At 47.8% G+C, this 27,156-nt stretch overlaps 1 protein-coding gene across 3 annotated transcripts in view; it reads right to left on the bottom strand.

The window, feature by feature from the left end:
* Positions 1-5,035: 5,035 nt before the first annotated feature.
* The window catches only part of DIO1 (iodothyronine deiodinase 1), a 41,372-nt gene continuing 19,251 nt past the window's right edge, over positions 5,036-27,156 (bottom strand). For 2 of the 3 annotated variants that reach the window (XM_042951445.1, XM_042951444.1), the window contains exons 4-7: positions 22,506-22,773; positions 13,808-13,951; positions 7,899-8,098; positions 5,036-5,918 (exon numbers count right to left, since the gene is read on the bottom strand). In XM_042951445.1, coding sequence (XP_042807379.1) covers positions 5,850-5,918; positions 7,899-8,098; positions 13,808-13,951; positions 22,506-22,698 — 606 coding nt within the window. In that variant the 5' untranslated portion in view covers positions 22,699-22,773 and the 3' untranslated portion in view covers positions 5,036-5,849. Of the gene's footprint in view, positions 5,919-7,898; positions 8,099-13,807; positions 13,952-22,505; positions 22,828-27,156 lie in introns of those variants that run through there. The other variant, XM_042951443.1, reaches the window with a different exon arrangement.

Here is a 27,156-nt window from a genome sequence, read left to right as displayed (position 1 = left end):
CCCCCTCCAACCACCCTCCAGCAACCCTCTGTTTGTTCTCTATATTTAAGAGTGCCTTATGTTTTGTCCCCCTCCCTATTTTTATATTATTTTTGCTTCCCTTCCCTTATGTTCATCTGTTTTGTATCTTAAATTCCTCATATGAGTGAAGTCATGTGATACTTGTCTTTCTCTAATTTCGCTTAGCATAATACCCTCCAGTTCCATCCCCGTAGTTGCAAATGGCAAGATTTCCTTCTTTTTGATAGCCGAGTAATACTCCACTGTATATGTGTATACCACATTTTCTTTATCCATTCATCCATCGATGGACATTTGGGCTCTTTCCATACTTTGGCTGTTGTTGATAGTGCTGCTATAAACATTGGGGTGCATGTGCCCCTTTGAAACAGCACACCTGTATCCCTTGGATAAATACCTAGTAGTGCAATTGCTGTTAAGACCGCTAACCTAAATGAAAGTTGCAGATAGCCCCAGCTTACTCCATCCTTCTACACTCTGTTCCAGCAAATAACTTGCCCCATTAAAGAAGAGTAATCAGAAAAGACCCAGAAGGGTACTGCTTTAGGTCAGGTTCTCTAGAAACAGAGCCCAAAACAGAGATTCTTGCAGGAGCGATTTACTGAATGAGTGCTGTCAGGAAGCAGGATATACCAGGAGGGGAAAGCTAATCCAAGATCTGGCTTCAGCTGAAGCCCCAGCCTGATCCCATAGGGAGCTCTGGACCATGAGTGGCACCAGAGAGGTATACTCCCCACCATGAGGCAAAGGACCAGGACTTTGTGCTTCAAATGCATCAATCATGGGCCACCTCAGGAATTTTGGGTAACACAGCTCCTGTCACTTGAGGGCACTTGTCAGGAGAAAGGGCATCTGTGAGGAACCAATACGGCAGCTGGCAGATGGGTGCACTGGCTTGGTGAGAGGGACCAGGGTGGATCACCGACAACATCCAGTATCTCAATGCTCCTCAAACTGTGGTCACTGAAACAGCAGCGTCAGCCTCCATCTGAGAACTTGTTAGAAACGCAGATTTCCTAGCCCCCCCTCCCCCCCCCTCAGATCTGTTGAATCAGAAATACTGGGGGGTGAGACCCATGAATCTATTTTAACAAGCCCTCCAGGGAACTTTAATGCATGCCGAAGCTTGAGAACCACCATACTGTAGAGAATGATGACTAGAAACTAAAAGACATTGGAGGAAAAAAACAAAAATAAAGCAGCTATACAACACATGTTGCAAGAGAAATGAAAGAACACAAGAACTGAGGCCCATGGAAGACAAAAAGAGCTCAAAGAGGAGATACAAGGATTTAAAGAAAAAATTATAAGGCACGGAAGATGAACAGTGAGCTGCCAGAGCTAATAAAAGAAATGGAAGAGAAAAATAAAACCATTTCAGAGGTAAAGCCACATAAGAAACAAAGGGATGATGATGGTAGTTGCAACAGTCAGCATTCAGTTAGGACCCTACAATCACCCCAGATACGTATTTAAAGCGGAGAGGGAAATAGTGCAGGGAATTTGTTACAAAATGTTGAAGAGGCTGGGAAAACAAACAGGAGGTAGAAATGTAACCCAACGTTGGCACCCATGAGCCACACTCACTATTGACCAGCAGAGGCACCATCACTGTCTCTGAACAGAAGCCACCCGCTGCTGTGGTGATAAGACAGCCACAGTGCACGGTCCCCTTCCATCCCTATAGCCAGATATGGGAAAAATGGCTTCTCCCTTCTACCCACCTTCTAATCTCCCACCAGCGCTTCCCAGTGGCAGAACCTAAGCAGAACACAGTCTTCAGGCTTCCAGGTCCCTGAAATCCAGAGGAGAGGGTGGGCAGATGGGAATGGGTGAGAACCAACAAACTTTATCTGGCTCAATAATAAACCCAGTTTAGGAAGAATCCGGGTCAGAGGAGAGAGATTGAGAAAAATCACGGAATGAAATAGAACACAGATTTAAAAAATAGTTACAGAGAATAGCTATGGAAGAACAGGGATACAGCCTACCTAATTATAGTTCCTAAGAGAGTAGGACAAAATACAACAGAAAAGATGTTCCAGGCAACTGAAGAGAATGTCCTTGAAATTTAAAAAAAAATAAATAAAAAAAATAAGAATTAAAGCTTAAGACCAGAAGAGGATGTTATATGTGCCTTAGTTGTTTAGAGTAGCATAACAAGAATGCCATATGCTGGGTGGCTTATAGACAACAGAAATTTATTTCTTACAGTTCCAGAGTCCAGAAGTCTGAGATCGGGGTGCCAGCAAGGTCAGGTGAGGGCCCTCTTCTGGGGTTGCAGACTTCTTGTGTCCTCACATGGTGGAAGGAGACAAGCTAGCTCTCTGGGGCCTCTTTTATAAACACGCTAATCTCATCCCAAAGGGGTCCCTCCCGAAGGATGATTCATTCAGCATTCCTCCCAGGACTGCCCTGATACTATCACGCTGGGCTTTCGGGTTTAGCATACGGATCTGGCAGGGGTGGGGGGACACAACCATTCAGACTATAGCGGTATTACAGGACATTTCGATACTAGAACAATCACCACTGGACTATGTCTTGGTGAAGTTACTGAATCTCAAGTGTAAAGAAAGAATTTGACAGGTTTGGGGCAGAATAAAAGCAATTCAGGAAGTGCTAGGAGTAATCAGGCTGGCCTCAGACTTTTCTTCTCAGGACTTGTAGACAACAGTGAAGCTATATCTGCAAATCTCTGAGGTAAAGAGACTGAAACACAAGAGTCTAAAACCCAGCCAGGTATCCTGCAGGCTTACAGACAATAGACTGGAGGCTGCAAATATGTAAGACTTCATTCAGGGAATACAAGACCCATGTGCTTTTCTTGAAAAACCTACTTGAGACTTTTTTTTTTCTAGAGAAAGCAAGGGGGGAGGGGCAGAGGGAGAGAGAGGACCCCAAGCAGGCTCCACATTGAGTGTGGAGCCCCACGTGGGGTTTGAGCCCACTACCCTGGAATCCTGACCTGAGCTGAAATCAAGAGTTAGACACTCAACCGACTGAGCCACCCAAGCGCCCCCGACTTGAGACTTTCAATGATGTAATCTATATGGCAAAATAGGTATCCTGAATCCTTCCTCAGTTGAACCCCTAACTATGCTGGATGAAATGTATTAACATACATTCTTAAATTCATGGCTGAGCTTACCAGAAATGAAATAGTCTGTGGCCAGTTCAGCAGAATTAGAGTTGAGTCCAAACCTCTTGAGTCCCCTGCACTTGGTCTTTTTTCCATCTTTGCCATGTAGGTTTCTCTGCTTTAACACCCTCTTCCCTTTCCATGTTCTCCAGGTTTCTGTTCCGGAAGGCCTGGGCCTCCTTGAGGACCAAGCCCAAATGCCCCCACCTATGACAGGCTTTCCCAGACCCACCTAGCTCCGAGGGATTGCTCTCTCCTCTATACTCCCAGATCAGTTAGTCTTTTTTTTTTTTTTTTAAGTTTATTTATTTTTTCAAGAAAGGAACAGAGATAGAGTGCAAGCAGGGGAGGGGCAGAGAGAGAGGGAGACACAGAATCCGAAGCAGGCTCCAGGCTCTGAGCTGTCAGCACAGAGCCCAACACGGGGCTCAAACCCACGAACGGTGAGATCATGACCTGAGCCAAAGTCGGACGCTCAACCGACTGAGCCACCCAGGCGCCCCTGATCAGTCTTATCTCAGCTGTCCCCATCGTATTTGCTTTGAGTTACGGTCATTGCCATGTATGCCTAGTCCCCCACGAGGTTAAGCTGCTGGAGAACAATATAGCTGGACCTTGTCCATCTATGCATTTCTTAGCACCCAGAAAAGACTCAGTGCTCAATGTCTGAAGCATTAAACTGAAGAGAATTCAATTGGCACGCTTGGGGTCTATTTTAACATTCTAAAACCTCCTCAGTTCCAGCCACTATTGTTCACTGAAAACTGGGAGCTTTCTGTGCATTTAGAGGCATGAATCGGGGGACCATCTGGGAAGTGGTTCAGAGGAGCATGGCCTTAGCCGCTGTCTCCTTTTGTGGAACTTGGTACTTAGGAAGGACAGTGCTCGGCTGTGCGTTAGCCCCGCCATTTTCCCAGCTACTCATTCTCTGTCTAACCTCACAAACTCATGCCAGCATTGCTTTGGCAGGGTGAAGAATTTTTATCCAGTGTCCCTACTGTCCTGCCTTCCCTCCATCCCCCACTCCCTAAAAAGGGGGCCCAAGGAGGCAGATGTGAAATAATAATGGCCAACACATCCATGGCATTTTCTCCAAGGCAGGTACAGTGCTTTACTCTTTCCAAGAGTAGCATTTTCTGAGTGCTTTACTCATGAATCGTGTATGCAGCAGGCGCTGTTGATATCCCATTTTATAGTTCAAGATACCAAGGCAGCTTAGCCAAAGTCCCACAGCTAGCGGGGAACAGAGCCAGGACTCTGGCTTGAACTTAGAGATGGGGTTTGAATCTCTGTGGGTTACTTACTAGTTCTGAGACCTTTCACAAGTTACTTAACTCTGAGCCTTGAGTTCCTCATCTAGAAAATGGGGATAATAATTTCCTCTTTGAAATATATGAAGATTAGATGAGTTAACATATCTGAAAGTGGGTACTGGTAGATGATTAGAGAGAACTTTTTTTAAAAAATAAAATAGCAACGTTAATAGTATTAACATTGTGGCAACTAAGGCAGAGCCAAAAAGAATGTTTTCATGTTAGAAAAATGTCTCCCGGGGCACCTGGGTGGCTCAGTCAGTTGGGTGTCCGACTTCGGGTCCGGTCATGATCTCGCTGCTTGTGGGTTCGAGCCCCGCTTCAGGCTCTGTGCTGACAGCTGGGAGCCTGGAGCCTGCTTCAGGTTCTGTGTCTCCCTCTCTCTCTGCCCCTCCCCTGCTCATACTCTGTCTCTCTCCCTCCCTCAAAAATAAATAAAACATTTAAAAAAATTAAAAAAGAAAAGGAGAAATGTCTCCCAAGTCCATTCTTTTATGTCATGTTGTGAAGGTAGCTTGATTCCAATGTGAATCAAAATGTTTTTTTTTTCTTTAAAGGCAACGGCCCCTGGACCAAATGAGGCACCTCCAGCGTATGGTATTTTTGCTGATCAGATCACACTGGGCTATAATTAAAGCTGAAACAGGCTGACACAAATTGGAAAAGGAAATGTAAAGATCACACCGAAGCCATCCCAAATAGCCTGAGGTGTTTTAATCATTCTGTATTAGCTTTACTGCATCTTAAAACATTTTCGTTCAAGTCAAGTCACAGCTGTGTTCACTTTGCACTGTGGCCGTCATAGACAAACGTGAAAAGAAGCAGAGTTAAAACAGATCAATACCAATGGTTATCCATGAGTCTGATGTAATGTAACACAAATGACCCTTAGGAGACTTGCAAAGAAACCAGAGAAACAGTTTCAAATACGAGCTTCCGCATCAATGAACGACAGCTTTCAATTCCTCATCTCTCTCTCCACAACAGGAGTTCTCCCCATGCTTGGTTCTAAAAACCAATTTAGCATCTTAGACGATCAGTTCCAGAAACGGCAAATTTGGTGGAATGAATCTACCTGACATGAGGACTGCCGTATGTCACCACTTGGTATCAGAGTGGCTGGAGATGGGGACCACGTGCAATGAATGTGGTCTCTGCGTGGGGGCAGCATTGACATTCTGTACAGTCTTTAACATTCAGCTCACTTGCTGCTTCGTTTTCTGACTACAGTTGTTCGGCTAGATCAGAGAGCTCTGAGCTGGTAGTTCAGCTGGGGATACAGGTCAAGAGGTAAAAGCCACATGGGCTGGGGGGAGAGCCAGGACTTGAGGAGCCCTCCTGCTGATCACCTAGGGCTGGGGGATCTGCCCAGACTAACTGTGGAGCTTTTCCAGAACAGCGCGAACTTCCTCTGGATGATAGTTCCAAGGGCCAGGTTTACCCTGTAAGAGAGAAAAATCAGCATTCCCAGATTTCCGACTTGCAGGAATTAGCAGGTCTGGAGCTTAGCTGAGAGAACTGGGCTGGTGATAGCTACATGGGAGTTGTCAGGATGGTGTAGACAATGGCAGATGCAACCATAAAGCGGATGGGATCACCCAGGGGGAGAGTGTGGAATGGCACTCACATCTAATGGGCAGACTGGACAGAGAAGTCTGAGGAGAACCAGAGGGGGTAAAGTGAATGGTTTCAAAGGAGAAAGGGGTCTCTACAAATAAGCTGTTCTTCCATAATTCCACCTTTAGATAGGCGTTATCTTCTCTATCCATCAGAACCACCTCTGCCTCTCCAATCCCCATGCCCTAGTTCAGCCCTCTTCATTCCCTACTTGGGCAGCCATCCCACCTCCTGACTATCCCCAGTCCTCAGTCCCTGCCCCCTCCAGTCAATGCCTCACCCTATAGCCAGTGATCTTTCTAAAATACAGATCTAGTCATGCCTGTCTCCTGCTCGAAACTCCCACTGGCTCTCCTCCGCCCTAAGAGGTAGGCTGGACTCCTTGGCCTGGAAGGAGCCCCAGTCACCTAAATGCCCCAACTCTCCATTCACACCCTGCCCTAACATGCCTCAGTGCCTTTGCTCACCTTCTTCCCTATATTTGCCATGATTTTCACTCACCGTGCTCATGTGGCTGGCTTCCTGGCCTTTAAGCCTCAAGCAACTGTCACCACCTCTAAAGAGCCTACCTCTCTTCCTCAGGGGTCAGGAAATTTACAGTCTGAGAGCCAAATGTGTACTGATGCTCACACTCTTCCATTTACATATCGTCTACGCTGTTTTTGTGCTCGGACAGCAGGACTGAATGGTTGTCACCGGGATTATTTGGTCCACAAAGTCAAAAATATTTATAGTCTGGCCCTTTGCAGAAAAGGTTTGCTGATCCCTGCTCTGGAGTGTCACAGCACTTGGGACACTGGGGCACTCTATGTGTGTCCTCCTCATCCTCCAGACTGTGAGCACCTCCAAGTAAGGGGTGGGCCATTTTCAAATCGTTTTTGTGTTGCCAGTCCTTGCACGGGGCCTAACCCTGCTTGGCCTCCATCGTGCCATCTTAGAGCCATGTCTCTGGGGAGGAGAAAGGAAGAAGGACCTGAATTCTTGTCCTGTGGCCCTTGGCACCCTGGGGATTCATCTGCAAATTGTTGCTCATTTTACCCGCGTAAGTAGGGCCAGCTTGACACGTGGGCAGGGGAGCATCCACATGGTTGGGCTTCATGTGCTCTCCAAGGCTTGAAACCCCTAAGGCAGCTATAAAACAGTTTCTGCCCTCTCAGGGGAGGCCAACAGTGCCCGAGTGGTCAGAGGCTGTGCTTACACCCCCACCCTGGCCAGGCTGGAAGTTCTAATGGGGACACAATCACCAGAAAGGAAGCCAGGACTCAATTCCTGCCTTGAATCCCTGCTTTGGCATTTCCAGCTCTTAACTACAGGGTTTGCTCTCTTCCCCCTCCTACAACCCCCACCAGGTTCAGGCCGGCCTCGGAGATTAGCAGCTTCAGACCCTCCCACTCCTGGCCTGTCCCATTCAAAGGATTTAGAACTGAAATCAGAGCCTTGCGCAGTGTGACCTTGGGCAAGTCAATGTCCTCCGAGCATTGTTTAGGAAATGGAAACTACATCCTCTCATTCAGCTTCAAACTGAACTAGGGCTGGGCCAGTCTTCTGGGTGTAGAAGGCAGCCAGGAGGCTGCGGCTCCAGTCCAAATACTAGGGACAGGAAAGTCCCATTATTTCACCTCCCGTGAGGTGGGGGGCCAGAACCTCCATTTTGCAGAAGAGGAAAGGGAAACTCCAAGACAGGAAAGGACTTGCCCCCAGTCACATGCCGGTAAATGGCTGGGCAACAACTTGAATGCCGATCTGCCTGATACGAAGCCCTTTCCGCCCTCACCCGCCCTGGGCCCCTTGCCCCTGGGCACCACCTTGTAGAGGATCCTGCCCGCCTGGAGCACATAGAGTCTCTCGGGCAGCGCTGCGTAGAGCCGGCTGCTTTGGTTCTTCATTGTGTCTACCACCACAGGGCACTGGGGGCTCCTGTCCAGCAGCAAGCAGGCTGCCTGCAGGCGGTCCTGGAGATTCCGATGATTCCTGATGTTCACGTTGTTCTTGAAAGCCCAGCCATCTGCAAAAGAAAGGATGGGCAGCGGGCCTCACAGGCATGGCGCATATTTTCCGCAGATTAAATACCCCCATCCCCATCCCCACCCCTTTTTAACGGAGGGTCCCAGATGAGCCCTTGACCATGATTTGGCCCAGTGTCCTATTATGTGTGAATGCATGAGATCACATAGGGAGATACTGACTGACCCAAAAACAAAGCCTAGGTATCCTGACTCCCAGACCTCAGCTCTTCAGCATGAGAGAGTCCAATAGGCCAGTGCTTCCCGAATTTGAATGTGCATTTGATCCTCATGAGGGCCTTGTTAAAGGAACATCCTGATTCGGTCTGTCTAGGGTGGCACTGAGAGTCTAGCTGGTGCTTAGGAGGCCAAGGCTGCTTGGTCCCTGGACCACACTCTGAGAAGCAAGGGTCTAGAGCAGTAGTTCTCTGCAGGCATTCCGTCCAGACGAGCAGTGCTGGCCTCACCTGGGGCTTTATTGCTAATTCTCAGGCCGCATCCTAGACTGACCGGGAATGGGGCCCACCAATGTGTTTTCACAGCCTTCCAAATGATTCTAACACACACACTGAAGTCTGAGAACTACTATCCAGAATCTAGACAATCTTCCTCTTCTAATTATTCTCCACCAGAATGTTCTTTCCAAAATGCAAACCTGACCATGGCATTCTCTGGCCGTGGCTTTTCATGGCTCCCTGTCATCCTCGGGATAGATCTCCCCAGTGACCTGGCCCGTCTCACCTACATTCCTCCAGCCTCTGCTCCAGCCAGGTGGGTGAAACACCTGGGACCCCTTGACCCACAACCCCCCAGGCTGCCTCTCACTTCCACCCTCTTCATCACGGTGCCGCCTTCACCCACGGTGTGAGGGCAACAGAACCTTCTCTTTCCTATGACTTCTGGCACTGCTGCTGGTGGGCTGTCCGGACAGCCCCAGGGTGCCTGCCACTCAGGGTGAGCCGACAGCCAAGTACAACTGCTGGCCTGGCAATGACCTTACTTTCAACTTCTCCTAAGAAGTATCCCTGCCTCCCTCCTGATCTTGCTCCTCTCTAACCCATCATCCAAAGATCTCTGGCAATGCTACCAACACAAAATGTAATCAGATTTGTTTCTCTCCTTACAAACCAGTTATAGGACCGGCTCCTTGGCATAGCGTGTAATCCCGACCATCTCTCTCCATGCGTACTTCCGGTCACGGCTCCCTGTCCTCCCACGTCTAGCTGAAGTGAATCCTCCTCAAATGATGCCGCCCCCTCTCTTCCCTGTCTCCTTACCATCTCTTCCACATTTGAGATCCTACCTGTCCTTTTAAGGCTCACCTTGGGGCGTTTAGGTGGCCCAGTCGGTTAAGCGTCTGACTTCGGCTCAGGTCATGATCTCACAGCTTGTGAGTTCAAGCCCCACATCCGGCTCTGTGCTGACACAGCTCGGAGCCTGGAGCCTGCTTCGGATTCTGTGTATCCCTCTTTCTCTGCTCCTCCCCTGAGACTGCTCAGTCTCTGTCTCTCTCTCTTTCAAAAATAAATAAACATAAAAAAAATTAAGAGGCCCACCTCTACCATGGTGCTTCTCAACGTTGGGACTATTGACATTTGGTGGGGGGGTGCCATCCTGAGTGTTCCCCGATGTTGAGCAGCATCTTTGGCCTCTACTCACTAGGTGTCAGCACCGCTCTGACAATTTGTGACAACCAAAAACATCTCCAGACATTGCCAAATACCCCTTGGGGGACAAAACCACCCTCAGTTGAGAACCACTCAACTGCCCTCCAGGAAGCCTTCCCTGACACACTCAGCTGTATGATATCGGGCAGGATCTTGAAATCTCTTTAAAAATTTTTTTTAATGCTTATTTATTTTGCAGAGAGAGAGACAGACAGAGCACGAGCAAGTGAGGGGGCAGGGAAAGAGGGAGAAGCAGAATCCGAAGCAGGCTCCAGGCTCTGTGCTGTCAGCACACAGCCCAATGCAGGGCTCGAACCCATAAGCCGTGAGATCACAACCTGAGCCGAAGTTGGATGCTCAACCAACTGAGCCTCCCAGGCACCCCTGAAATCTCTTTAAATCCTCAGCTTCCCCATATGTTATGGTATTAATAGAACCTATGTTGCATATGGCTGTGCAACGGCTTGTATGAGGTAACTTATACGGAAATCCCTTCATAGAAGCTGCCTGAAAAATACTGGTTTATTTTGCCCGAGTGCCCTAAATAACAGACAGGTGGGAAAGAACCCAGTTTTTATTCTGTCCTGCAGAATACTGCTACTTTGCTCTGGAGATGCCCCAAACCACTTTGACTGCTTAACTTTATTTATTTTTTTATTTTTTTTAACATGTATTTATTTTTGAGACAGAAAGAGACAGAGCATGAACAGGGGAGGGTCAGAGAGAGAGGGAGACACAGAATCAGAAACAGGCTCCAGGCTCTGAGCTGTCAGCACAGAGCACGATGCGGGGCTCGAACTCATGGACCGCAAGATCATGACCTGAGCCGAAGTCGGACCCCTAACCGACTGGGCCACCCAGGCACCCCTGACTGCTTAACTTTAAACAGGAGGGGATTTTCAATTGGCCTCATTTGCCAAGGTGCCCCTCTGCCTGCTTACAGGAAGTGGTACTCATTAGTTAATGGGCCCACAGTTTGAAAAAAACAACCATAAAGTGCTACCGGCCTTGCCCTTCTACTTGCCTCATTTCTGGGGAGCCTGGGACCCGGGTAATGTGGTCATGGGTTCCTTCGGAAGCCACGTGGCCTGTGTTTACAGTAATAGCTGCCTCCCAGGGTAATATAAGTTGATTAAGTCTATCAGCAGAGTCCTCTGCTCAGGAACCTTACTCCAAGAAAAACCAGCTCTCAGGAGAAATTCACACCAAGATACAAGTGCCTGGCCATAGTGTAAAGTAATTATTACCTGCCCCAAGACACCAAAACTTTGTAGATGACGGTAACACTGGCCTACATTGGCCTCACATGTAGGTAGTCAGTCTCGTGCAACAATTGGCTCACTGGGGCTTCACAACAGCCACCCACGGGAGGTCAGGCGGGATTCTCGTTCTCATCCTGAAGCTGAGACCATGGAGGCCCAGAGAGGAGCAGTGACTTGCTTCCCCAGCTTTAACTGTGAGTTCCTGAGAGGCAGGAACTGTGTGTGTCGTTTGTCTCAATATCCCTGAGCCCAGCCCAGGGCTGGCACACAGCAGGTTCTCATTAAACATCGTCAAGCGAGTGTGAGGTTGGTGTGGCCATCCTGTTTCAGTGTGGCACAAGTGGGCACGGCAGGGAAGCTGTCCAAGGTCACGTGGCCAGCACGTGATGGAGCCAGGAGCCGTACTCAGGTCTGGAGCTCCAAAGTCCGTGTTCTTCCCACCATGCCTCATGCCTCCCTGTAATTTACCCGGACAAACATGTGGCGTGGGGAGGAAAAGGAAGCCAGCTGACTTGGGCCACAGGTCCCAGACCTGGTGGGATTGGTGGATACTGGCTCTGTGCATTTTAATTTTGGGGTTCAGGCCGTACTCCCTCCTGTCTGGTTGACAGAAACAAGTACCCCCGGGGAAAGAGATGGGGAGAAGGAAGAAATGCCTGAACTAGGAGTGGCAAAGCACAGGGGCAAGAAAACTGTCAGAACAGGGTGAGGAAGTCCTTCCTCAAAGGCTTTGAGGTTCTGGAAAAGTTAAACCTATTGGGGCTGACTCCAGGAGGAACAGGACAGATACCAGGACCAGAAACCATTTCTGTGATGATCCACCCCTCTTGTCACAGTTTACAACTTGTTCCTTTAGAGATTAAAGCTGGATCCTCCAGGACCTTGTCACTACAAGTGTGGTCTCTGCACCAGCAGCCTCAACCTCCCCTGGGGAGCTGCACTGCGGCACTGCTGAGCCAGAACCGGCTGAGGTCCCCAGGTCATTGACACGCACGTTCAAGTTTAAGTGCTGCCCCAGGACAGTTAAATCAGCTTTGGCTGAGCTTCGGCTGCCGGCTGTGATGACATCAAGTCAATGTCTCCTCTCGGCCATGGAGACCACAGACACCTGAAGGTGCCCAAATTCTCTCTCTGGAGCTCCTGGCTGCTGCTCTCCCAAAGGAGTGTTTGACCCGGAGGCACACTGAGCTAGCATTTGCTCTCCTGTTACCTACACGCTTTTCAATTGCGTTATGGAAAAGTTTTAAAGTACATAAACGTAGAGTGAACAGTATAATGAATCTCTTGTGTACCTATTCCCCTATGCTAGCTAATATTTTAGGTTGCCCCAAACCCTTAATGAGGACAGAAGCCGCCAGTGAAATGAACACAGTATTAAGTTGAAAGAAGTTCTCAAACCTTTGGGTGCAATAAATCAGGATGCAATGGGCCTGGGTGGGGGCCCTGGAATATCCTTTTTTTTTTTTTAATTTTTCTAATGCTTATTTATTTTTGAGAGAGAGGGGGAGAGAGACAGAGCACGAGCTGGGGAGGGGCAGAGAGAGAGGGAGACACAGAATCCGAAGCACGCTCCAGGCTCTGAGCTGTCGGCACAGAGCCCGACGCAGGGCTCAAGCCCACTAGCTGCGAGATCATGACCTGAGCCGAAGTGAGACTTTTAACCGACTGAGCCACCCAGGTGTCCCTGGAATATCCATTTTTAACAAGCAATCCAAGTAGCTCTGACTTCAGGGATCCAGGGAGCATATTGGAGAAAGCGCTGCTGGGCCATCTTTGCTGATAATTAATAGCAGCCTACACTTGATAGCACATGGATAAACCAGCAAGGCTAATACTGGCCTAAGCACGCTCATTCATCCAACTTTTGCTGAGCTCTGATTCTGCGACATGGGCTCTGCCAGAGGCTGGGGACCGACAAATCGTGTGGGAGGTGGGCGAGTAAATGACACCCGTCCCACTTGCCTTCTTCAGTCTTTGGGTTTGAGAGTTGGGCCACACTCATGGGTCCAACCCCCTCAAAAATCGGGAGATAGGAGTGTGTCTGACCATTCTGTCAAGTTCAAAGGGCTTAGACCATGAGCTCTAGGAGTTTCAGGGAGAGCTCTCCCGAAGAGAGCTGCCCAGGAAAGGAACAAGATTAAACGTGAAGTAATGAAGATGTGTGGCCACCTGTTAGGGGCTGAAGAAAGAATGCCTGCCCCAGATGAAAGTTAGCCTGGAGCAGTGGTTCTCAAAGTGTGGTCCCCAGACCAGCAGCTTCAGCATCACCGGGAGCTTGGCAGAAATTCAAATTCTCAGATCTAACTGATAAACTCTGGGGTGGGCTCCAGCAGTCTGTTTTAACAAGCCTTCTGGGTGCTTTTGAGGCTCACTACAGCTTGGGAACCATTGACTGGGGTGAACCAGTGTCCCTCTGAGCTTGGAAGAGTCTTAGGCTGGATTTCACAAGTAGCTCTAGGGCAGTCATTCCGGTCTAAATTCCTCCTACTAGCTTCTCTCCCTTGATTTCCCTATTTATCCATTCAAAATCGTGGGTCCTCTGCCAGGGAGACTTGTCCCTCCAGGTCTTCTGCTCTGTGTGCCCGGTTGAAGGCACAGGCGGTGGAGTTAACAGTGGTGGTAAACCCAGCAGGGACTGAAAGATGCCAGGTACGCAGTGAATAGTGGGGCTCTTTCCCTCACTCCTCTTCCTCCCCAATCCCCAACCTTGAGACAGGGCCTGGGGGAAGCAGGAGAGAAAAGAGAAGGTAGGAAGAGGTAAGGGCAGGGCGTCTCTCTCTACCTGATGCGTGTGCTTCTTCGATGTAGATGATGAGAAAGTCTGCTATGGAGCAAAAGTCTTCGATAAGTCTCTTGAACTGGTCAAATTTGAAAAGAAATGAAGGTCAGGTACAACTTCCAAAATTCAGCACCAATGGCCGGTTGCCTGAAATAGGAACGGAACCAGCAACAACCAGTCATCTACACACAGCATTGATTTGCCAGTAACTTCTTTACTTCTGCCCTCACTTCTATCACCACCATTAAAAAAAAAAATGTTTTTTAATGTTTATTTGTGAGAGAGAGAGAGAGAGAGGAAGAACAGGGGGAGGGACAGAGAGAGAGGGAGGGAGAGAGAATCCCAAGCAGGCTCCACACGGTTACTGCAGAGCCCGATGTGGGGCTTGAAACCACAAACTGTGAGATCATAACTTGAGCCAAAGCATCAAGAGTCAGATGCTTAACCAACTGAGCCACCCAGGCGCCCAAATTCTGTTACCACCTTTATTTTCCCTCAGAGATGAAGCCAGGCCACAGTGGGGGGCTGAAGCCTACAGGGCAAGACTGAACACAGGCTGGAGCCAGTTTGCTCCTCTCCACAATAAGGCCATGTTATCAAGGGGTCTCAGCAGCCCACCTGCAGCCACTAGGTGGTAATTAAAATAATGATAAAGAGAGTCCCTCTCATGCAGTTTATAAGGCAGGCACGCACCTGTTTTCTCATGGGATGAGGTTAGTATACCGCAAAGTAGGCAATTTTCCCCCTTGTTTATAGGCTTGTTCCAGGCCACGCAGCAGGGTCAATGGTGGAGTTAAAATTAATACTCTGGCTTCTAGACTCTCAATTTAGTACTCTTCCCATTCAAAGCCTCCGTTTCCTCATTCACAAACAGTCATAATATAGGATCGTTTTGAGGATTGAAGAAGGTAGTACAGATAAGGGCTTAAAATGGTGCCTGGCTTATAGTAGGTGCTCAATAAATGTAAGCTGTTGTTATCGGCTGTCTTATTCCTGAGCTACGAAGTGGGGGAGGGGCAGTGAAGGGGATGCCACCAAGGGGAAGGAAGGATGAGGACACGACTGGCTACATAATTTGCTGGCCCAGTGCAAAATGAAAATGCTGAGCCCCTTGCTTACAAAGTGGGGAGGGGAAGTGCCCCTAAACATATTAAAATAAACAGATTTTCTTCTGTGGTCTCTCTCCTGCACTGGCATGGTATTTTTTAGCTACTACTTAATGTCACGTTCCCACGGACAGAGGGATATTCATGGGGTGAATGCAGGCCCTCACAGTCACCCAGGAGCCCCAAAACTCGGTGCTCATGTGCATGTGTGTGTGTGTGTGTGTGTGGCCAGTGGCTGCCAGTTTGCCTCTCCCTGCAGCACCAGATCAACACACTATGCCCCCACTAGGAGCACAGAAATTGAGCTAGACATTCACCCTTCCCGCATGCCCACCCCCCACCTCACAGCATATAACGACCTCCATTCAGGGACATGTGCCCGGCTCCTTGACGGGGGAGGGGAGATGGGCAAGAGGCTTCTCCCACCACGTTACCCCACACACTCAGCACAGTGCACATGGCGCTGTCAGCCCGGGATGGGGACGGCCGCCTCCACGCTCTGCCAGGAGACGTGGCAGGATGGGCTCACGGGACCCCAACCTTCCCCGTGTCTGCGTCCAGGCCCTCTCTGGGGTCAGAAGGAGGCAGCAGTCACTGGATAGCAATGGGAAGGAGGCTGGCCAAGCCCTGCATCTGAGCGGGGTAAGAGTGGGTCGTGGAGAACGTGTCCCAGGGAGCGAGGAAGCTGTGGGAGGCAGGATCCTGCATGAGCCAAGGCTCCAAGTCCCCTGGCCCGTCCCATTGTCCCAGCAGGCCTCACTTGCAAAATGCAGATTCAAAGATACAGTGATTAAGGATTTCAAACAGCTACTGCAGAATACTGAACCCCAGGCACGGAGCCCTTCCGAATGTGGAACCCCGTATGACCCACTGGTCCCACACCCACGAAGCCGGCCCTGGGTGGGAGCCTTCTGCAACTCTCCCACCTTAGATTGGGGGTAACTCCAGGGAGCTGCCAGCACCTGGTGGTTACCTGTGGCTGGGGCCGACATCATCGAGCCCGTCCCTCACATCTGTCAGAGCACAGCAGGCTGCGCACCGTGACGGGTCTGTGCCCGCCAGGCTACTTGTTGCCCCTTGTGGGCAGGGCCTGTTCCTCATTCAACCTCATGTCCCCAAGCATGCTCTCATTCCACCTATAGGCAAGTTATTCAGACTTATCCTGTGCGAGGCTCTCAGCCACACACCAGGGATTCAGCAGAGAACAAAGCCAGCAGGCCCCTGCCTGCATGCAATTTGAGGTCTATTTAATGGCAAAAAAACAAGTAAACACATAAATGTGGTAATTTCAACTTGCGATAAGTGTTACGAAACAGACAATCAAGGAGTGACCTACTTTAGACAGGTGGGTCGGGAGAGGCCTCTGAGGAGATGCCATTTAACCTGACAAATGAAGGATAGGAAAGAGCCAGCCATGGGCAAAGGGAGGAGAAGGGCATTCCAGACAAAAGGACTCTATCATGTACAAAGACCCTGAGGCAGGACAGAGCTTGGTGTGTTCAAGGACCTGTAAGGCCACTGTGACCAGAGCCAGGCCTGGGGAGGGGGTGGGAGAGTGGGTAACGAGAGGCATGACTGGAGAGGTAGGTATGGGTCAGGGAAGGCAGGCTCTCCTATGCCTTGGGGAAAAATCTGGATTTTATTCCACGTATGATGTGACATCACGGAGATGTAAAACAAGGACGGTGGATATTTGTTGCAATTTTGGCTGCCCAGTTCCTAAGCCTCCTTCCTAGTTGGAATTTCTTATTTTGTATGCTATTAATGGGAGAGTATGCCTCTGTGGAGGAGAGAGGGGCCAGGTCTGTTCTCTGTCCTGAGTAGCCAAGGCAAAAGCAGAGACCCAGGCTGGGCCGATTGGACTCTCCCACATAGATCTTTGATTCTGGAGTCATTGGGATGGCAGAATTCATCCATGGCCCAGTGGTAGTGCCCCTGTCAGGGATGGTGGGGTCCTGGGGGTGGGGGGGTTGGTTCTCAAGGCAACCACAGTGACAGCAGCATCCTGGCCTGACTGTTGATGCTAAAAGACAGTCCAGGCCCAGGGCTCCAACTGTGGTTGATTCTGGAGATCTTGCAACACCTTATTACTATGTTCTTTTGCATCCGTATGTTTGTGACTAAGAAAGCCAGAGTGAGTTTCTGTGGCTCGCAAGCCAGAGCCCTGACTGTTACGGTAGGGGCATATAATCATGAAACACGATTAGATTTACACTTGGACATCACTTTGTGGAGAAAGGCCTGAGGATGAGAATGGAAGTGGGTAGGACTCAGTTAGGGGGTGTCAGAGAAATGCACGTGAGAGATCATGGGAGCCCGGGCAAGTATGTGGGCAGCAGAGAAGGGGAAAGATAGAACTTGCTGATGGAGGGGAACAGAGGGCATTTTACCTTGCCGATGCTTCATTCCATGAGTTACACCCTCACCTTGTTGTGCACTAGGTTTGAAGCAGCTTACACATATAGTAAAATATTTAAAAAAATCATGCCCTTCTGGGAGGCACAGAACAGAAGGGAACTATGGAAGACAAATAAACCAGTTCTAAGGTCCCATGCATTCACTGTAACTGAACTAATATTTGACTGAGTTTCCTGGTGCCCAAGTACAGATAGAAACAATTGGTTATATAGTCCTCATTTTTCAGTACATAAGGAGAAAGCTGTCCAGGAGATACAAATCTCTCCTTGTCCTTGGCTCACAGATTTTCTCTTAGGAGGCCCTAGGGAGTACCAAGTGGGCCTCAGTCCCCTGTTGGTTGATTACACAAGTCCTCACCCATGTGACAGGGTTGCCCAGGCCTCATCAGGGGAGGCTCAGAGGTAAGTCAAGGCCAAGTGGTCAGCCACTGGCCTCCAATGACCCCAGAGAGTCATGCTTTAGATAAGAACCCAAAAGACTTAAGGTCAGGACCAGTGCTAAATATTAGCTGTCTGGAATTTTGTTTTTAATTGGAACAAAATTCAAAACTGATCAGGACATTGGAAGAGACAGAGACATTCGTTTAATTATTTATAGTGTGGTTGGGTGCAGTGATCAGTATTGAGGGCAAAGTTTAAACTGGGTTCCCCACTTACGTGGTAGCAGAGGGGAAGGATAGGTGCAAGGGGGTAGCGGTACAGAGGGCTGGCACTCTGCCTGTGTGCACAAGCCACGGTGCAGAGAACACCATTTCAAATGTCAGGCAAGTGCCGCCAAGTCCAGCTTGTCTGTACAAATGGGAAAACAGCTCTGCAGCAGCTGGACTTGAACCCACCATCCTCACCTCCATGCCAGTAAATTAACCCCCATGGCAGGCTCTCTCAGCAGACTAAGCCCATTTATAGTTGCTAGATGGCACCTCCTAAGTACACTGGGAGAGAGTTTAGAGGATAGGAAACAGGGGCTGAAATAAGTCCAGTTTCATATTAACTCTCAAGTGCCTAGAAAATAAATTACCCACCATCGTCTTCTACCACAACACACCAGTTAATCAATATTTTGCTGTGTGTGTGTGTGTGTGTGTGTGTGTGTATGTCATGTGTGTACATGTGCACGTACATGCAGAGGATAGGAGGTGGCTGGGAATTTCTCTGAGCCTCTGTTGTCTGATCCAACAACACAAAGCACAGTAGCTGAGAGTCAGAAGGCACAAGTTCTAATTCAGGCTCTATAAGAACTTGCCATATGACTCTGAGTCAGTAATTTCCCTCGCTGGGCCTTTGCATCTGAAAAAATGAAAGAACTGCTTTAGATTACCCATAGAGTCTTCTAGATCTTCCAGTCTGTGGCTGTAAAATGAGCTCAGATTTATACCTAAAGCATACGTCAGAGATTTTTAGTGGTCTGGTGGGTTTCCAAAGCAGTTATAGGATATCTTTCTATTAAGCAGAACTGATCATGTTAATGCCCTGCTTGAAAATCCTTCTGAAATTCACCAATACCTTCAGGATGAAGTCTACCCTCTTCAGTAAGACACATCAGGTCCCTTAAGTGCTGGTCCCTGATGATGGCTCCAGTCTCATCCTTCACCACTTCATGCCTCCCACAGTCCCACTTCTGCCAAACTGACGTCACCTCCACATCTTAGATCGCAGCTCCCCCCTTCTGTCCTGCTCTGCTCCCCACTCTCCTGTTCCCCACACACTCCAAAGCTTCACTGTCTCTAGACAATTGGCTCGCCATCCTCTTCCCCAGGAAGCCTTCCTCTGACCACCTTCCTACCCACCCACATCTTCCAGAACCCTCTGCTTCCCTCTCTCACTACACTATCTCCCCCTCTGGGTTATGAGATTTTTCTAGGGCCGACATCAGTTGTGTTGATTTCTGTATCACCAGTATCTATCATTTCAGGACGATTCAGTACCATTATTTCTTTTTTCTTTTTCTTTTTTTTTTAACATTTACTTATTTTTGACAGAGAGAGAGAGAGACAGAGTGCAAGCAGGGGAGGAGCAGAGAGAGGGGGAGACACAGAATCTGAAGCAGGCTGCAGGCCCTGAGCCATCAGCACGGAGCCCAACGTGGGCTCGAAATCACGAACAGTGAAATCATGACCTGAGCCGAAGTCGGACGCTCAACCGACTGAGCCAGCCAGGCGCCCCATCAGTACCATTATTTCTGAATCCATGTGCTAAAAGCCAACTCATTTTATAAGTAGAGTTTTCTTTTGTCTCTTGGTCTCCTTCTCTCTCCATTCTTCAGTCTCAGGTGCAATAGCAGGGAGCAGAGGGAAATATTTAAAGTATTTAAAATGTGAAGTGGTCCATGGGTGCCTGGGTGGCTCAGACGGTTAGGTGTCCGACTTCGGCTCAGGTCATGTTCTTGCAGTTTGTGGTTCAAGCCCCGCGTCGGGCTCTGTGCTGACAGCTCAGAGTCTGGAGCCTGCTTTAGATTCTGTGTCTCCCTCTCCCCGGCCCTCCCTCGCTCACACTCTATCTCACTCTCTCTCTCTCTCAAAAATAAATAAACATTAAAAAAATTTTTTTAAATGTAAACTGGTCCACTGAAAGCAAACAGTTACAAGAAGCGAGTACATTCTGTGAACTGGCCATGAGGCAAGTTGGCTTTCATGGAACTGGTCAGTAGATGATTGATATTCATCAAATTGGCCTGCTTCTAGCTCAGTGCTTGGCACATAGTGGACACTCAATAAAAGTTAACTGTTATTCTCAGTGTTCTTATTATCAGTGGTCACTTGGCAAATGTTGGATAAATACAGGTCATTTATGTACCGCAGTTTAAAGTCATGAGCAACTGGGGCACCTGGGTGGCTCAGTCGGTTGAACGTCCGCCTTCGGGTCAGGTCATGATCCCACGGTTCGTGGGTTCAAGCCCCGCATCGGGCTCTGTGCTGACAGCTCAGAGCCTGGAGCCTACTTCAGATTCTGTGTCTCCCTCTCTCTCTGCCCCTACTCTGCTCACACTCTGTCTCTCAAAAATAAATAAATGTTAAAAAAAAAATTAAAGTCATGTGCAAGTTGCTCTACTTGAAACGCCTTTCCCTTCCCAAGCTATAAAAATCTTACTCATTTTTCAAGGCCTAGTTCCAAAGCCACCTCCTCCAGGAAACATTCCAAGCCCTGCAGGCAAACTTTATACCTTTACAGCCTCCCCCATCTCACAGAACTGTGAGGATTCCTTTACTACGTCCATCTGTGCTGGGAAACCGTAACCTTCTCGAGTGAAGGAGCAAGCTCTTACCTAACTCTGAGTCTTTGGCATCTAGCTGAGGGCCGGGCACAGAGGAGGTGCTCGTGAATGTTTGCTGACTGAAGAAAATGAGATGAAGAGGCCCAGATTCTGGGTCTGACTTGGTTGCTCACTGTCTCTGTTACCTTTGCCTCTCAGCGTTCTCCATTCCCTTCTAAAGTGAGAGGACTGGATCAGGTCAACTTTTCCCAAAGGGTGTTCTTTGGATCATGTATGATGATGACAGGCATTTCCTCAGGGGGAGACCTGGGGGTTGTGTGTGTTAGGAATATCAGTCAGTGCTTTGTCAGTTTGGTTTTTTTTTCCCCCAAGTTTTGTTTGTTTTGAAGCTTCAGGGCTTCTCAGAGCTTTAAAAATATTCGCGTGCTGTATGAATTTCCAGGAGGAGGGTATGGCGTGCAGCGTTTCTCAAACTACTTGAATCAGGGAACTCAATGTAGTAAAGCTTATCTGCGGGATTTGGCCTCCAAAGACGTGCTTTGAAAAACACTAGAGTAGCCACCTGCCTCAGGGGCCTTCTCTACTCCATCCGCTGGGTCTAGGTCCCAGGAAATCGGAGATGAATCGGACACAGTACTGTCACAAGGCTCCCCGTTGGGCAGCCAGAGGCTAGGTGGCAAGAATCAGTGTCCGAGGAGAGGGGCAGATACAGAGCCATGTGTCCAGGAGAGAGAGCACCTGCCTAGCTGTAGGGCTCTGAGACGGCCTCACGGAAGGGCGTGTGTGTGAGAGCAGGCCCCTGTTGATGAGGTGTTTGGACGGTTGGCGATAGAGGGGAAGAGCCAACAACATCAGCAAGGCCAAGAAGGGAAAGCACAAGGGATGTGCAAGGCCCAAGAATTGGTCTGCAGGACACAGCATGAGGCGCAGCCCACAGGTGAGATGGGGAAGGAAAGCGGGAGTTGGCTCAGGAAGGAACCTTGAGCACAAGGCTGGGCCCCGGCTTCGTTCTGAGTGCAGAGGGCAGCTGCTGAGGCTGGGGATGCGCTTGCTAAGGGGCAATCTCGCAGCCAGTCACAAGTGGGGTAGGAAGAGAGGGCAACAGGGGGAGGAGGAGGAAGGCCTGGCAGAAGGAACAGCTGTGAGGACAAAAAAAAAAAGGGGGGGGTCTGTAAGACCCCACATCAATAGAACTTGTATACATAGGAGAGGGAGAGAGAGTGCTTCAACATATATTTACTGAGCGCCTGCCATGGGCCAGCAGCAGCCAAAAGGATGCAAAGTGGGTTCCACTGCATGGGCTCCACCTGCATGGAGCGTGCAGGCTAGTGGGGGCGGCGCAGAACTACCTACCAGGTCAGGTGCAGTAAAGAGAAGCTTAGGACATCAAGCATGGAAAAGGAGGTAACCTAGCCTGGTGGGGGATCCAGGGCTGGCTTGTTGCAAGAAGTGGCACCGAGCGGAAGTCTGAAGGATGAGCAGGAGCTGACCAGGCAGGGAGACTCTAAGAGCCTAAGAGCCTGTGGAAGGGGGCGCCTGGGTGGCTCAGTCGGTTGAGCATCTGACTTTGGCTCAGGTCGTGATCTCACGGCTCATGGGTTCGTGGGTTTGAGCCCCACGTTGGGCTCTGTGCTGACAACATGGAGCCTACTTCACATTCTCCTTTCTATCTGCCCTCCCCCACCTCTCAAAAATGAATAAACATTTTGTAAAAATTAAAAAAAATAAATAAAGAGCATATGGAAGGAGCTGAAGGCCAGTGTAGCTGGTTTGTGGGTTAAGGGCCTGGGAAGGTGGCGATGCCGCTCAGAAGAACAGAATCTAGAAGTCCTAGATGCAGGAAGTGAGAAGACAAGAAGCCAAAAGGGAGCAGCCAGAATAGAATTCAGGACTTTCCAACCCACTTCCCCACCCACTGCTGAAACCCCCACTCCAAGCGCATCTCAAGCTTGGAACAGTCTCCTGACCTTTCATGAAGTCCCAGATGCTGCACCTCTGTCCTGAGAGCCGGATCACGGGGCAGTTGGGGGCCAGACCTCCTGGCTCAGTCCTGTCCTCGAGTCGCTGCCATCGGACCTTCAGGACAAACCAGAAATACTGCACGCTGTACAGAGTTGGGGCCCAGTTGTCATAGGAAAAGTGGGGGTTCTTCCGGTTCATGGCCACGATGTGTTGCTTGACTCTCGAGGGAAACAATATCAGGAACACTTTGCCCACAGCCACCTGCAGGGCCACCTGAAAGAGGACCCAGAGCCTCCTCAGCCACAGCCCTGCCTGGGGCAGCCCCATTTTGGCACAGCCAGAGCTGGCTCTGGGGCTGGTGGGCAGAGAGGCCACAGCCGGGCGGTAATGGGAGGAGCTGAACAAAGGTGCAGGGTGGATGTAGCCAACCCGGGACAGCAGGAAGGTCCTGGGACAGAAGGTGTCTGCCTTCCTGTCAATGGAATGGAAAATTCCAAACCGAGGGCTCAAAGGTCTCTTCTAATTATTATCATTTCTGATCCTTTGCCTTAACCTTTGAGAGATCCTTGGACTGAGAGACTTCAGATTTTAAATCCTCCCTCTGATAAATTTTCAAAAACCAATACTTATAAAGATCACACTTAAAAGGACTCTTTGGTCCTTTAGAAAGGCTTTGTTGTAAGTAACTCCTAACATTAATCGTTCTTTTAATAATGTAAATTGTTCCTTTACTAATGAAAGATGGTTTTCCCACTCACAGCTTCTTACTTGGTGGTTGAATGTTTCTGGAGGCATAGCCTCCCCTAGAGGATTTTGGGCCTGGAAACTCCCAGGCAGAGACAGAGCTGGGTTATCCCCAAGAAAACCTGGACCTTTGTGTGTGTGTGTGTGTGTGTGTGTGTGTGTGTGTTGTGTGATATAACTACAACACTCTGCACTCAGCATGGTGGCAGTCCAGAGTGGGGAAAAGACAAATAAGCAAAAAGTTATCATTTTAGCATATGAAGCACAGAAACAGAAGATGGGTGGGGGGCTTGGAAACGTGGTGGAGGGCAGTTAATGCAGTTAATTCTATTTAGAGAGGTCAAGAGGACTTCCCCCAAAGTGATATCTACGCTGAAACCAGAAAGGCAGAATAGCAAGCAGTAAGCCAGGCAAATGGGGACATTGGTCCTAGTGGACGGAACCACATGTCCAAAGACCTAGAAGCCAGAGAGAGCATGGCCCACTGGAAAAATTAAAAGAAGAATCATAGAAGCTCAGAGCTGGAAAGTGTTTTAGAAAACATCTGAAACTACTTCCCTTTTAAGCAGGGAAACTGAGGCCTAGAGAGGGGAAGAGACTGAAGGCCAATTCTGCAATTAACTAATGTCCTAAAGAGTTAGTTCACAAAGCTTGAAGTTTACCCCTCCCTGACGCATTTGCATACCTGTGCGTTAGGGCAGAGGGAAGAAAGTCTGGAAAGCTGACTGTCCCAGCCATAAAGGTGTTAACCTTGGCCTCTAGCACACTAACTCTATTTAGAGAAGAAAAAACACCTCCAAAAGCTGTTCTGTTTCTAAGCATCTCACTGTAAATGCCAAGCTGTGCCCCCAAAGTACAGCACCTGCCTGTTTGAGCAGTAATAACCCCTAATGTGTACATAGCATTTTCCCATACAGAGCATTTCTGTTATTTGTTTTAAGTAGACTATTTTTTCAAGCAGTTTTAGATTTACAGCAACATTAAGCCAAAAGTACGGGAGTGCCCAACTACCCCTGGTCTCCATACTTGCACAGGCTCCCCTACTATCCGTATCCCACCAGAGTGGTACATGTGTTACAGTTGATGAGCCTATATTAACAAATCATTATCCCAAAGTCCATAGATTACATTAGACTTCACTCTTGGTATCGTACAATCTATGGGTTTTGACAAATCTATAATGATATGTACCCACCATTAAGGTATCATAAAGAATAGTTTTGATGCCCTTAAATCCTCTGTGCTCCTCCAGTTCATCCCTCCCTCTCCCCTAATCCCTGGCAACCACTAATCCTTTTAGTGTGTCCATAGTTTTACCTTTTCTAGAATGTTATATAGTTGGAATCTTACAGCATGTAGCCTTTCAGTTTGACATCTTTCACTTAGTAATATGCATTTAAGAAACCCTCGTGTCTTTTCAGGACTTGATAACTCATTGTTTTTTTTAAACATTGGACAATATCCCATTGTCTGGATGTACCACAGTTTATCTGTTCACCTATTAAAGGACATCTTGGTTGCTTTCAGGTCTTGGCAATTAAAAATAAAGCTGCTGCTATAGACTGTTTGTATCCTGCCCTACCCCACCTCCCCCCCATTCATATGTTGAAACCTAATCCCCAAAGTGATGGTATTTGTTTTTTTGTGAGGCCTTGTAAGGTGATTAGGTAATTAGAGTGGAGCCGTAATGAATGGGTTAGAGCTCCTTCACCCCTTCATCCATGTGAGGACACAAGATGACTGACTGTCTGGGAACCAGGAAGTGGGCCCTCACTAGATATCAAATCTGCTGGTGCCTTGATCTTGCACTTCCAGCCTCCAAAACTGTGAGAAATAAATTTCTGTTGTGATCCACCCAGTCTATGGTATTCTGTTATAGCAGAATTAATGGATTAAGACAGGTGCCATAAACAACTATACGCAAGTTTCTGTGTGGATGTGTTTTCAACCCATTTGGGTAAATACCAAGAAGCACAAAGGCTGGATCTTATGGTGAAAGTATGATTAATTTTAAGAGAAATTGATAAATTGTCTTCTAAAGTGGATGTGTCATTTTATATTCCCATCATCAATGAATGAGAGTTACTATTGTTCCATGTCCTCACCAGCATTTGGTGTTGTCTGTGTTCTGAATTTTGGCCATTCTAATAGGTATGTAATAGTATCTCACTCTTGCTTTAATTTGCAATTCCCTAATGGCATATGATAACGAGCAGCTTTTTATACACTTATTTGCCATCCATATATCTTCTTTGGTGAGGTGTCTGTTCCAATCTTTCATGCATTTTAAAATCAGTTTGTTCATTTTTTATTGCTGAGTTTTAAGAGTTGTTTCTTTTAGATAATAGTCCTTCATCAGCTATGTCTTTTGTGAATATTTTCTCCCAGCCTGTGTGGTTTGTCTTCTCAGTCTCTTGACCAATGTCTTTTGCAGAAGTTTTTAATTTTAATGAAGTCTAGCCTACCAATTCTTTTTTTCACAGATTGTGCTTTTGGTGTTGTATCTAAAAAGTCATCACCAAACCCAAAGTCATCTAGGTTTTCTTCTGTGTTATATTCTAGGAGTTTTATAGTTTTGTGATTTACATGTAGGTCTAAGTTCCATTTTGAGTTAATTTCTATGAAATGTCTGTGCCTAGATTTTTTTTTTTTTTTTTTTTTTTTACATGTGGATGTCCAATTGTTCCAGCACCATTTTCTGAAGACTGTCTTTTGTCCTTTGTATTGTCTTTGTTCCTTTGTCAAAGATCTTTTGATTATATTTGTGTGGGTCTATTTCTGGGCACTCTTTTCTGTTCCATTGATCTTTTTGTCTATTTTCCTGTCCATATCATACTGTCTTGACTACTGTATCTTTATATTAAGTCTTGAAGTTGAGTAGTGTCAGTCCTCCAACTTTGTTCTTCTCTTTCAATAGTGCATTAGCTATTCTGGGTCTTTTGTCTCTCCATATAAACTTTGGAATGAGTTTGTCAATATCCACAAAATAACTTGCTGGGATTTGCTTTGGGATTGTGTTGAATCTATAGATTAAGTTGGGAAAAACTGACATCTTGAAAACATTGAGTCTTCCTGTTCATGAACATGGAATGTCTTTCCATTGTTTAAGTTCTTGTTTGACTTATTTCACCAGAGTTTTCCTTGTATAGATTTTTTATATATTTGGTTAATTTATATCTAATATTTCATTTTGGGGGGTGCTAATGTAAGTGGTATTATGACTTTAATTTCAGATTCCAATTGTTCATTGCTGTTATATGAAAAAGCAATTAACTTTTGTATATTAACTTTGTATCCTACAACTTTGCTATAAACACTTATTAGTTCTGGGAGGTTTTCTTGCCAATTAATTCAGATTTTCAATATTGTAATCTATGAACAAAAAAAGTTCTATTTCTTCCTTCCCAATCTGTATACCTTTTATTTCCTTTTCTTGTGTCTTATTGCATTCTCTAGGACTTCCAGTATGATGTTGAAAAAGAGTGGTGTTAGAAGGGATATTGGCAGAGGTTATTGGGAGGACATGACTGCCAGTTGACCCACAAGCTGGGCCTGGGAAATCAGAGGCTCTTTATCACCTCCCCTATCCTTGGAATGTGTGTGTCATTTGCCTTCCCTGTGTTAGAAGCTGCCCAAGGACACGGCCTTGAGATAGTAATGTGCTGTTGAGACCATCTGGATGGTATACGTGACGAAACCCAGTTAACACCTCTATATAACTTTTAAGATTCTGGCAGGCAGGTGCAGAGATCTACTTCTCTTGTGGTTGCCCAAGACAAGCCTCATAAGTAAGTTCTCTTGCTTACTGAAACTGCCACCTACCAATCTGGAATAGTCTGTCTCTTTCTTCAGTCTCTCCTTGCCCTCTGTGTAAAGGGGCCAAGTTGTGGACCAACAGGGTACACTCTTGCC

Source organism: Panthera leo, chromosome C1 (assembly GCF_018350215.1).
Source record: "Panthera leo isolate Ple1 chromosome C1, P.leo_Ple1_pat1.1, whole genome shotgun sequence".
NCBI lineage: Eukaryota > Metazoa > Chordata > Mammalia > Carnivora > Felidae > Panthera > Panthera leo.
Note: the sequence above shows the minus strand (reverse complement) of the source record. Positions and strands in the feature narration are given on the sequence as shown.